The sequence below is a fragment of the Hibiscus syriacus genome, unplaced genomic scaffold (genome assembly GCF_006381635.1).
Source record: "Hibiscus syriacus cultivar Baekdansim isolate YM2019G1 unplaced genomic scaffold, ASM638163v2 tig00018093_pilon, whole genome shotgun sequence".
Classification (NCBI taxonomy): domain Eukaryota; kingdom Viridiplantae; phylum Streptophyta; class Magnoliopsida; order Malvales; family Malvaceae; genus Hibiscus; species Hibiscus syriacus.
This window is the reverse complement of record NW_024062429.1, coordinates 67,496-81,034: the sequence shown is the minus strand read 5'-3', so window position 1 is coordinate 81,034 and position 13,539 is coordinate 67,496. Positions and strand designations below refer to the sequence as shown.

The window sequence follows — 13,539 nt, the reverse complement described above, 5'->3', positions numbered from 1 at the left end:
AGTAATTAGATCTTGAGATTGTAGTGTCATATATCGAAAGAACGATCGAGGAATTTAGTCGTACAATTATTCCTTTAATTTAAGGGCGAATAGAGGAAAAGCGTATGATTAACGATTAGAGCATCGCTACCTAGAGTATAACCTGAGTCAAATACTAGGTTAATCAGAACCCTAGCCAATAGGTAGTAAACACTGTAGTCGCCGTGAAGTCTTGAATCGTGTGGAGACTTCCCCAGAGTCAAAGAATGACTAAAATATCCCATATTAGCGTATAACCATATGAGTATAGATAATTAGTAATAACTCAATATCATACATAGAATCAGAAACAATAACAGTAACATCTAGAAATAATAGCAATTAGGGTGGCATAAAACTAGCCTTTATGTGACACTCGGGAAACAGTCAGGACACCAGAGTTACTTTAAGAGTTGGGTGATTGTCTTGTTTGTCAGTCAGTGCTACGATACTTCCTTTGACAGCTGGGTGCCATATGCCCCAAGACTCGACGGAGTAAGTTGGCGAGTGTAAGTTTCTGGCAACAGAATTTCGAATTTCTACCCGGTAGGTTAGAGGGGTGTGAGCTCCGAGATGACAAAATCCCTTTGTCGCACCATGATGCATGCCATAGTTTATTTGTTTGTTGTTGTGTATCATATATTAGTATCTGGTAGGACAGAGTGGTGTGTGAGCTTTGAGATGTAGCCCCTCAGTCGCACCATGATGCCTACCTCAGCTAGTGTATGAGTTACAACATAGTCAACATTGTATTCATATAATGCACAACAGAGCTAGAATCGCATTTAGATAACGCGCAGCAGATTCAAACATTAGTGTTACAGACTCCACCTCAGAGATAGAACAACTAAGCCTTAAGTAGGTATCACTTGATCTTGAACATGCATGTACATAATGCTTAGTACCATATCTTCAACATGCTTGGGGTTTATGAATTCTTATGTTGCTATAGATTAGCGATTATACTATTAGGCTTTGTAAGCTCAGCCTTCATATGTTTTCCGTTGGCAGGTTAGTAGCATGAGTAGTTCGTGGAGCACCATCGCAACAAGACTTCCAACATCTCCTTCAGAGTACTGTTTTGTAACTTAGTAAGCATATGTATTAAAAAACCTTTTTAATGTATTTCAGTTTATTAAACTCAGAGTTTGTATTGTTGATTTTAAATTGTGTCACGGAGCTCCGATTTTGTAAAATGATTTTTATAACTATATTTATGTTTTAATTATGGTACCATTCTGCATGGTTAAAGAAAAAATGTATAAATTTTGAAAATCAGGGGTTGCCTCGGTAGCCCAATATTGCATTTTAGGCCCAATCGGGTCTAGGGTGTTACAATTAAAAGTTACAAAATGATCTCCCAACTAAAGGGTATTTCTTTATTGAGTCCCTCAACTATTAAAAGTTAGAAAATGGTCACTCAACTATTTATATGTCCTAAACGCATCCTCTTTTTTTTTGTTGCAAAAATTGATGGCAGTCTGAGCTTGTTGTTTAACATGTTGATTGAGATATGATACTCGTTTGAGATTTCGGGATAAAATTTTATTATATCACAATCAGTAAGTTAACGTCTAGCTTATATTATTGTCAAATTTTAATTAAAAAAATGATGAGTTTGGAATATATGAATAGGTGGATGATCATTTTGTGACTTTTAATAGTCAAGAGATTGAACAAAGCAATGTCCTATAGTCAAAGGATAATTTCATAACTTTTAATAGGGGGTGACTCAACAAACTAGCGCATTATAGTCATGAGACCATTTGTGTACTTTATTCAACATATTTAGTACTCTAACTATCATTTTGATTTGTTTAACCACTAAACTATTATTTTTTTAAAATCATATTTAATGTTACACTTTGATTTCATTGTGGTCACCCGTTGTTAAAAACTTTAACAGAATTATTGATATGATATATTTTTAATTTTTTCAGTAATGTCGTGACATTACCTTACAATGACACATTAATATCGTCGTTATTTTTTAACAGTGAGTAACCAAAATAAAACCAAAACGTAATTAGTTATGATTTCGAAATAAAAATAATTATGTAACCAAAACGAATAAAATAATAATTGAGGTATTATATATGTGTGTGTATGTATGTCTGTATAATTAATACGGCAATACACCTACCAACCGCTAGCAATATTGAATTGATGGGATCTTTTGCATGATGTTAACTTTTACCGAACAAAAAAATACAATCAAAATCTTGAATTTTATGATTATTTTTAAATTCTATTAACTCGAGTAAAATAAATGAAAAATAAATAAATACTGTTATTTACAATGAAAAGTAAGCAATGTCATTTGTCAACATTGATAAAAAAGATAAGGGTAAACTACATCAGATATCACTAAACTTTAAACGTTGTATCATTTATATCATTGAACTTTCAATTTTGTCAATTATAACATTAAACTTTGATTTTCGTTTCAATTGTACGACTTGGCCACTAAATCGTTAACACTCTGATCAAAACAATAAAACAACATTGTTTTAGTGAGGTGTCTGTGTCGACAGTCATTAGCCACGTCGACAACCGTCAGCCATGTCATCGTGTCGTTAAGGATTTAACGGTTCAGTGATATAATTGAAACGAAAATCAAAGTTCAGTGCTATAAACGAAATTCAATGATATTTGATGTATTTACCCTAAAAATAAATATAATTATGACTATATATTAATAATTGAATTTATCATAACGTAAACCTGACCTATTCTAAATGATTTCAAACATCAATCCATAGAAGAACCCAACTCAAATGTTTTAAGTTAAGGGTGGATCAGCAATATAGAAAGAGCAGGAGAAAAATATTTGCACTCAACAGTAATACATGTGAAAAGTTAGGTCACCTCCGCACAAACTCCCACTGCCTTTTTGTATCCAGTTTTATTACAAAAAAATATTATTTAAGGATTTTTTTGTTTATAATCTTGTTTATATTATATAGATATTTTATGTACACTTTAACATGTTTGACAAGTTCATATTTTCACGTTGCATCCATGTAATTGTATCAAATTTTTTTATACTGTCTTTTTTAGGGTTGAAAATTGTTGGGTCTTAATTGGCCGATCTTCAACTTTCCTGGTTTTTGTAGGTCTCCTCCTCCTCCGAAACCCTAAAACCAAAGAACAATATTTTTAAGTTATTCCCTCTCTTAAATTTTAAAAAATTATTTCACCATATTCTTGATACAATATTTTTAAGTTATTCCCTCTCTTAAATTTTAAAAAAATTAAAAATATTGATATTAACTGAAGTAATACTTGAATAAATTTTGAAATTGAAATCATTTCCATATTAGCATTTATGTAAGATTTTCCCTTGGATTTCTAAGTTATAAAGGCCAGGATTTTTCGAGGAATTAAATAACGAAGGCCAGGCATACTCCCAACCACTAACGAGTACTCCACTTTTTCCACTCCCCGTCATCCATCTCCCAGTCCACCTATGGAGATGGACAGAGTGGGCGGATAAGATAATCACACCTAAATATTTAAAATTATTATATATTTTTAAATTTTATAAATACGTCTGTTCCTAAAATTTTAAAAATTTGTCCCTTAATATAAAATCGTGGTATAAGTGATTTGGCCTCTATATAAGAACCACAAGCCCCGTTAGATTTCCTCTTACACCAACCGTGTCTTCATTTAGACAAAAGTGAAAGCACTTGTTCTTCTAGGTTTATTTTCAGCCATCATTCGCAATGGAATTAGGGAGTGGTCTTCAGTTTCTCGACAGCAAGTCCATTTTAGTCATCGGTGCTGCAGGGTTTTTGGCAAAGAGTAAGAACACTATTTTTAACTGAAGTTTCCAAGACATACATGCATGTTTTGTAATGAATTTTGCTTGCAGTTTTGGTGGAGAAAATACTAAGAGTTCAACCCAGTGTTAAGAAGCTATACCTTCTTTTACGAGCAGCTGATCATAAATCTGCCGTACACCGTTTGCACAATGAGGTACATGTATATAAAAAAAATTCGAGTACATATATTCGTATTTGGAACTCGACATTTAAATCCGAGTAACATAAGTCGATGTTTTTTCCAGATCATAGGGAAGGATCTGTTCAGAGTTCTGAAAGAAAAATGCGGGAAAAATTTCGGTTCTTTTATATCGGAGAAAATAACCCTAGTCCCCGGAGACATCTCCCATGAAGATTTGGGCATTAAAGATTCTACTTTGCTGCAAGAGATCTTGAATGAAGTTGATGTTGTGGTTAACCTAGCTGCAACAACCAACTTCGATGAAAGGTAATATATATATATATATATATAAACCAGAGGTCACTTAACTATATTTAAGTGATCTTTTTTGTTTTTCACTTTCAAAAGTTATAAATTTATCATTAAATTTATCTAATTATTATAATATGATCACTACAATAATATAGCAATTGTAACAGTTCCATAGAATGTAATGATAATTTTATAACTATTTGATATAATTCATGTAGATATGACGTGTCTTTTGGCCTCAACACATTTGGAGCTAAATTTGTTGCAGACTTCGCCAAAAAATGTGTCAAACTGAAAGTATTGGTTCATATATCCACTGGTTGGTCAACATCTTTCTCTTTTCCAATAAAATATAAGTTTTATTTTATATGATTATTGTACATTTTTATGTAATTAAAGATTGTATTTAATGTTTTGGGTCAAGGTAATTAATAATCGACGGTTGGTTTCGCAGCTTATGTGTCAGGGGAAAGGGCAGGACTGATACTCGAAAATCCTTACAGCATGGGAGAGACACTTAATGGTGTCTCAGGCTTAGATGTTGATGTCGAGAAGAAAATTATTGAACAGAAATTGAATGAACTGAGAGCTCAAGGAGCTTCGGACACGGAGATCAGTCGAGCCATGAAAGATTTGGGCATTCAAAGGTATAAGTTTGCGTCGATAACATAGAATCGAATAGGATTAAATTCAGACATATAAATGGAAGATTTTCCTCTTTATGGATACTGAACTCAGGGCAAGATTGTACGGATGGCCCAACACGTATGTATTTACGAAGGCGATGGGAGAGATGCTGGTCGGAGAGGTGAAGGGGACTTTGTCGACCGTCGTCATACGACCAACCATCATCACCAGCACCTTCAAAGAACCATTCCCGGGTTGGGCTGAGGGTTTTAGGTAACCTAACATCCTTAATTTTAAACCCTTCTTTAAATACTAGTAATGAATTATCATCATGGTTCTAAGTTTTAAACATTAAAACTCTTTTTCGATTATAACCAGAACAATCGACAGTCTCGCAATCGGTTATGCTCAGGGGAAGTTGACATTCTTCCTCGGAGATCTGGACTCGGTTGTTGATCTAGTGAGTTTGAAATTATCCTCCATTCGTAAAATAATTCAGAATTTAATTCAATTGGCTCAGACTATATGATGATATTTAATTAATTTCAATAAACCATATACCAGCGGACATGGTGGTGAATGCCATGATTGTAGCCATGATAGCTAATGAATCGAACCAACCATCGGAGACTATCTATCAAGTGGGTTCATCAATGAGAAACCCGGTGAAATACGGCGATCTCCAAGACTTGGGCTACCGATACTTCTCCAAGAAACCCTGGATCAACAAAAACGGAAAGCCCGTTATCGTCGGCAAGATTCGGGTCATGGATAGCATGGCCAGCTTCCATCGATACATGGCTCTTCGATACTTGCTTCCTTTAAAGGTTTATCGCGATCACGAACGTAACAAATATTATCGTCATCAACCATCTTCATCATCATTTTCTCTTGTGAGTGTGTTTGGTAGGGATTGGAACTAGCAAACACAGCATTTTGCCATTTCTTTCAAGGTGTGTACGGAGATCTCAGTAGGAAGATCAACTTCGTGACACGAATGGTAGACATTTACAGACCATACTTGTTCTTCGATGCGATGTACGTATATAGATATGTATTCTTCTGGTTTTTTTTAAATCCTATCTATAAATTTAATCATCTTAAAAACAATTGCAGATTCGATGATATAAACACCGAGAAGTTACGAATGGCAGCAAGATCGAGCCTAGAGGAGAACGATATGTTCTACTTCGACCCCAAATGCATCGACTGGGATGATTACTTCATGAACATTCATATCCCGGGCATCGTAAAATACATTTTCAAATGAAAGATACGACAGCCGAATTCATATTTAATTATACGTAGCGTTGTATTTCCGATCTGAATTCATGGTTTGATTTAAGTTAAATTGTTGTTCACGACAGCATGAAATTATATGTAGCTGTCGACAAAGGTTTGAAGAATATATATTGCCCAAGTGCATTCATTTCCCAACGTCTTTCAAATACGTTCACTAATACTTGTCGTAATCGTCTTTCGGTTGGGCCCCGTAATTGGGCTTCGACTTTGATTAAACGAATTGGAGTCGCCACCGACCATTTTAAAACGAATTTAGGTGGGTCGGACACCATCTTACTTGATCTACGTTTTACCAGAAATGTGTCGGGTTCGGGAGTCGATTACGGTCAAGGAAGGATTAGCACACTTGAACCGCCCTTTCGGTACCAATTAATTTGTCGGTTGTCTTAATTGCGAAAATTAAAATTTAAATTAAAACTTAAAATTCAATTTGAATTAATTACCTTTGATTGATTGAAAATATCCCTAAAAAGTCAAAAATATTAGATAAAGAATAATAAATATTAAATAAATAAAAGGAAGGAATAATAATAATAAGAATAAAATAAGAAAATAAAGAAAATAAAAAGCATTAAATAAATCAAAAGGGAAAAAAATAAAATAACATAAAAAAGTAATAAAATAAATGAAAAAATGAACCTATAGATGAAGGACCATATGGTGAATTTACCCAAGGTTCAAAACCATGGGGTTTATTTGATTTTCACGGCAGAAGCTTCCTGTAGTGAGTTCAGATGGCTCCTCTAGCAAAGAGATATCACTGCATTAGATGAAAATCCTCTTCTCTTTTGCAAACAGATGGTCGTGCTCTGTTGGAAAACCAACGAGCCAAAACGGAGTGATCGTGCCGCCTCGGAGATCCTTGCTTCCGATCTTTCGTTTGAATAATTTGAGAGAATCGTGACCCAAATAAGTTCTACGTAGCCCACCCAAAGAAGCCTTTGTTCTACCGGAATGACACCGTAAGTGATAAAATGTGCAAACGACCAAAGCTTCCATCCGACAATCTTGGAAAGGAAAAAGCTTCTCACAAAACTGGTAATATTAATGAGACAGTGAACCCTGCAGAGTAAACCCAAGAAATTGCCCCACTAATGAAAGTTTCCATTATGCTATTCCAGCTTCAAATACTTCAGGCGGAGGTTGAACTGTCGGAATCCCCTCTCGCGATTTTGGGGGAAAGTACTCTAACTGTTTCCCAGCTGAACACGAGAACAATTTACGCCAATCCATCAGAATCTCGAGTAAAACTATTATAGAAAATGGTGTAGACTGAAGAGACAATCGGAGAAGAAAACAATCGGTTCACCGGAGACACAACGGAAATCTCAGTTTCCATTAGCCCAGCTAACGTACACCCAGAGAAAACCACAATCGTGCGCCGCCATATTTACCTAATTTCTTTTTGTCAATGACAATCAATTCTTACTCCAATCGAAATAAAGAAATATTACAATTTCATTACAATAATCAAATGTACGTAATTAAACAAATTAAATTAAAACTTACCAGTCCTTTTAGAAAGAAGAATATTCGATTATTTAAAGACATCGAGATCGGGCCTTAGGTAAGTTCTAACGATCTTTTCTTGAAGAATTTAAATAGATTAACACTTCTTTTTCTCTCGTTCACAAATTTTAGGTTTGGTTAAATTTTAGGGTTTCACTTAACGGGATTCATTTTCGTTTTAAAATTGTCGGAAGTAACCTTCTCATAAATTAAGACAATCACCTCACATCAATTTTAAAACGAAAATGTATTACCCTTAGTCAAATTATTTGATGTGGTCAAGTAATGCTTATGAGAACATCATGCAAATTAACTAAAAATTGTCACATACTCGAATAAATGTTTGAACCTAAAATAATATATTAAAAGAATAAATGCACATGCGAATACGAATATATATATGCTTTATAAACATGCTAATTGATTCTCAATACTTTAAAATGGTTAAACTTATGTATCTATTATGGTCATTTTAACATAACATGTGATAAATAGTTATCATGCTAATTCATGTAATAATTAAAATAAGATATTTATCTTGTTTTGCTTGCTATGTGCACGAGAATGTTAAGGCCGAAATTAAGGTCTAATGATTAGATACATAGGTATATACAAGAACATGCGCATACCACATACATTTAAAAAATGTGAACATCAATAACTGTAAACAAAACAAAATCTATTGCAAATAATCCATGCTATGTATATCCATACTCATATGTATTCATTAGTGCCATGAAGGATGAAAACAGCAAGTACCAAAACAAAGCATACAAAGTCTAAATTGGCCAGTAAATTAAACAAGCATGCTGCAGGATTAGATTATAAAGTAACAAATTACAGGCTAAATGCGAAAACAACATAAAATTAAGAATAAAGAGTTTTCACACAAAATTATCCCTTTTCCCCAAAGCACGGGATACCCTAGCTCTCGAAACGCCGCCGTTTTGATGGCACTATAAATATGTTATTTTGGGCAAAAAAGTAACCTAGCCCCATTATGTGTTTTTTTCTTTCCTCCCACCCGATTCTCCCTTCTCTCTCTATACCCATTTCCTTCCTTTTCCTTTCTCCCCCCCCCGACTAAACCATGCAGCCACCGAGACGACCGCCACTCAGAGCTCCGATGAGGAGCCTAGGAGGCCTCAACCATCTTTCTCTCTTCTCCTCTTCGCACCCGGACCTTAAAACTAAAACCACTGCCTAAGAAAAATCAAACCCAGACGAAACGAAACCTTCAAATCCCCTAAGGCTTATATCCCTAACGAAAACTAACCGAGACCAAACAACGAGACGCTAGAAGACTCGAGGTCTTACCCTCGGCAGCTCAACGGCGTCTGGACAAGGGGAGATGGTGACGAACCTTTTCGGATGGGAAAGGTGAGACCTTTTCTGTTTTGTGTCTTTCTTTTGGCTGGTGGTTCACTCATAAACAGAGAGAAATTTGTTTTGGTTTTTCTCTGTTGGTGATGCAAAGGTTTTTTTTTTTTTTTTGCTTTGTGCTCTCTGTGGATTTTTTTGGTTGTTGTGCTCTTGAGGGGATTTTTCTGATTTTTCTGGATTTTTTGTGGCTGCCCCCCGCGATCGCACCAAGATTAGGCTATTTATCAAAGGTAACCAAGTGATGAGAGGGGGACAACCACTGCAAGCCTTATACCTGAACATAGATTCTCCAAGAGGCTTGAGGATGGCATATATGAGATGTGCGACGAAGAACACCACCAGCATCTCTATCTCCAGAAGCGGTAACGAATACCTAAAAAATTTCGATGGAGAAGTCCGGTTTTCCCAAATACCGGCGGAATTTGCCCTTGGCTAAAAGTCATGCAAACTTCAACTGTTTCATTCTCGTAAGGAAGAGGATGCGGTGGTGGTGATGGTGCTTCCGCTGTCCCTGTTTTCATTCTTTATTTATATGTTTTCAAAATACAAATAATGAAAATGCTAACTTAAAATTTCAGTTACAGCAATTTTCTTTGAGAGAAAGTTGGTAAACAAATTTTTTTCTAGGTAATGCTAGTCATTAACGTCAAAAGATTTCTTTAAAAATATAAATTTTAACAGTCTAGTTTTTAGTTTGATTCGATTTTTATTTCAACCCAAATATGGACGTTTTAACAAAATTTATTATTATTTAATTCAGTTTAAAACTAATAATTAACCAAATTAATAAATACTAAATGTAAATTTTAAGCACAAATCTATAAGTTTTCATTCTATTAAAAAAATTAAAGACCGAATTAATTCTTAAACTCAATAATCAAATACCCAAATCAGACCCAAATGAATACAAATGCAGCTTGAAATATAGTAGAAGTTTATCTACAACTTCTTTGACGAATTGATTTTTTTTGTGGTTTTAGTTTATGTGATGATTATTTAATTGTCTTTGATGTTTTCCTTTTATATGAATTTGAAATTTTGACGGTGTTGCATTTATTTTCGGTTTAATCGATAGTGAAACGATTTTTAACCAAACCTATCTCTTTTTTCCCCTCCTTATTGCTCAGGATTAATTCGGATTTATTTTTATTGTGTATTTAATTTTGATGAGCGAATCTTTATTGAGAATTTTCTACATACATAAAAACATGAATTGGGAACTATTTAAATGATATCAAGTATCATTTGAATATGAAACCAATTAGAAAAGGTGTCTTTTGAAAAAAAAATTATTTTAGTTAAGTAAATTGCACCATATGTCATTTTATTGTTAATAAGTTTTAAAATAGATCATTCATTACCTTTTATAAGTTTACATAAGGGTAAATCCATCCGGTGCTCTCGGTAATTAAATATATTATTGTTTTTCTTAAAGATATTGAGTTCAAATAATTGTATCTACAAATATTGTACATTATTAATGACTAAAAAATATTTCAAAAAGATATTACCTTTATAAGTACCCTAAACTGTTATACAAGATAAGTCATTATATTTCAAAAAGGTTACAATGAGTCTTTCAACTAATTTAATTACAAATTACGAACAGACTGGCATTCACGAAGAACGTGAAGAGGGGTTTCTGCATGGGAGTTGCACAAAGGGCAAAGAGGGTCACTGATCAAACCCCGCCTACAACGCTCACAGTTCGTCAAGAGGCGATTCTTCAAGACGAGCCAGAGGAAGGCTCGAATCCGATGGGGAATTGGAAGCTTCTAAATCATCTCCCAGTTGGCATTAACAGTTTCCCAAAGGTTATCTGTGAGTTTCTCGTAAGCACACTGCGGGCACTGAAGTTGTAAAGATGATCCTATTTCCACGCACAAACATCTTCCCCGAGAGAAGCTAATGGGGGATTAATACAGAGAATATGGGGAATTACGTTTGGATGGAATAGAGAGGTGAGAGCAGGGACATCCCAATTGCCATCTTGAGCGATCAAAGAATCAAAGTACCAGCTGGAATTAGTAGATGAAGGATAAAGCATATACTCAGCAACGGGCCAAGAATCAAACACTACATCAAAATGAGTTTTTAGCGGCATTTTTAATGGCGGTTGTTCAAAAAACGTCGGTAAATACTCGTACATTAAAGTTTCAGGTCAAATTGTTTTTTAAAAGAATTAAGGGTTTATTTAATTTTTTAGGAAAAAATAAAGATTTTCTAATTTAAAATAAAATTTATTCAAAAAATTAAATATCAAAATTAAAAATATATTATTTTATTTTACCTCAAATTTAATTTGATTTTTATTTATATAAACATTAACTTGTCCATTCATCTATACAAATTTTATTTTATACATTTATCTCTAGTTGTCTTAAACTCTAAATGTCTTTCTAATTCCATTTCACTAATTTTTTTAAATTGAACTAAATAAATATTATAAATTCTTACAAAAATTACATTTAAAAGTTATAAAATTAAAATTTATGTAAAAAAATTCGTAAAATATATAATTAAAAATATTAGAAAAATAGTTATACAATTAAAAAAGAATATTTTAGTGAATGTAAGGAAAATAAATTTCTTTAAATATGAAACCACGTGTTTGAGATTTTTTTATTATCCCTAATATTTTTTTTTAAATTTTTCAAGGAATAAAAATTCATCTCTACAAAATGAAAGTAAAATAAAATTCACATTAAAATTGATATGTATGAAAACAACCATATAATTATAATGTTGAATAAAATAAAAATTCACATTAGAATTCATCTCTAAATTGAATTAATCATTTAACATTATTTTTTAGTAATTTAATTTTTATTTTTAATATTTACCTTTTTTCTAAATTTGTATAGTTTAAATTAAAAATTAAAAATATTTTTTCTAAAAAATCAAATAAGTCATTGAATAAAAAAAACTAATTTGACCCTCAAACTCGACTAAAGAATCCAATTTAGCTCATCTATCACATCATCAGCCACCATGAATTGTCATGTCAGCACAATAACGGTCAACGACGAAAACCTTTGATCAAAGGGTCATATTAGACTTGTTTCTAAGTTTGAGGGTAACATTAGATAAAAAAAATAAGATGGGCTCATTAGTTTATATTTTAAGTAGGAATGCCTTACATACCCTTTTGCCTAATTTTTGTTATACACTGTCTAAATACTTTTTATATTATAAGTAAACTATTATTGTGTATTGTGATTTGAATCTATAATTAAAAATATTGTATCATTTTGATTTATAAACCAACTATTCATAGTATTTTAATAAAAGAATATAATTAAAAATCTACTAGCAGAATAAAAGCGTGATGAACTTCCACGCTAATGTTGATTGTAGACTGAAAAGGGTAACATTAAGAAGTTCAGAAGGTGTGAAAGTTATTGTATTTAGTGAAAGATGAAATCCATTGGCATATGTAATCTCAGTGGCGACGATAAAGAAGTTATTGCTACAGGGATGTCAGGGGTTCATTGCTAATGTGATGGATGTTAGAACCAAGGAGAGAGGGATTGAAGAAATTCCTATAGTCAGAGAGTTCTCCGATGTATTTCCTGCAGAGTTGCCAGGTTTACCTCCGGATAGAGAGGTGTAATTTCAGATTGAGATAATACCGTGAATAACACCCATTGCAATGACACCATATAGAATGACCCCAAAGAATTACAAGAATTAAAGATTCAATTACAAGAACTGTTGGACAAAGGGTTTATTAGACCAAGTATATCGCCTTGGGGAGCTCCATTTTTGTTTGTCAAGAAGAAATATTGTTCAATACGTCTCTGCATTGACTATAGGCAGCTTAACAAGGTAACTATCAAGAACAAATATCCCCTCCCCCGAATTGATAATTTGTTAGTTAGTTAAAGGGAGCTTCAGTGTTCTCGAAGATTGATTTATGTTTCGGTTATCATCAATTGAAGATTCAGGAGAAAGATATTTCGAAGATAACCTTTCGAACGAGATATAGACATTATGAATTCATTGTGATGTCATTCGGAGTAACCAATGCACCTGATGCTATCATGGACTTGATGAACAAAATATTTTAACCCTATTTGGACCAGTTCGTAGTGGTATTCATTGACGATATATTGGTATATTCGAATTCGAAAGAGGAGCATAGTATGCATTTGAAGATAGTTTTGTAGATTTTACGAGATAAGAAGCTTTATGCTAAACTCTCTAAATGTGAATTATTGTTGAACGGAGTGATACTCCTTGGGCATGTAATTTTTGCATAAGGAATTTGAGTGGATCCTCAAAAGATTAAAGCTATTCTGGAGTGGGAAGTTCCAAAGAATGTGTCAGAAGTTAGTAGTTTTCTGGGGTTAGCCGGTTATTATCGACCGTTTGTTAAAAACTTTTCGATGATAGCTTTACCCCTAACTAAGTTATTGAGGAAAGAGGTAAAATTTGTTT

At 33.3% G+C, this 13,539-nt stretch overlaps 1 protein-coding gene across 1 annotated transcript; it reads left to right on the top strand.

Moving 5' to 3' along the window:
• Positions 1-3,746: 3,746 nt before the first annotated feature.
• LOC120209086 (fatty acyl-CoA reductase 3-like) lies at positions 3,747-6,177 on the top strand. The gene is made up of 10 exons (XM_039208152.1): positions 3,747-3,825; positions 3,896-3,999; positions 4,091-4,293; positions 4,497-4,597; positions 4,733-4,925; positions 5,017-5,178; positions 5,284-5,364; positions 5,462-5,732; positions 5,816-5,943; positions 6,022-6,177. Exons 1-10 carry the CDS (start codon positions 3,747-3,749, stop codon positions 6,173-6,175), a joined length of 1,476 nt encoding a protein of 491 aa, XP_039064083.1. The 3' UTR covers positions 6,176-6,177.
• Positions 6,178-13,539: the final 7,362 nt, after the last annotated feature.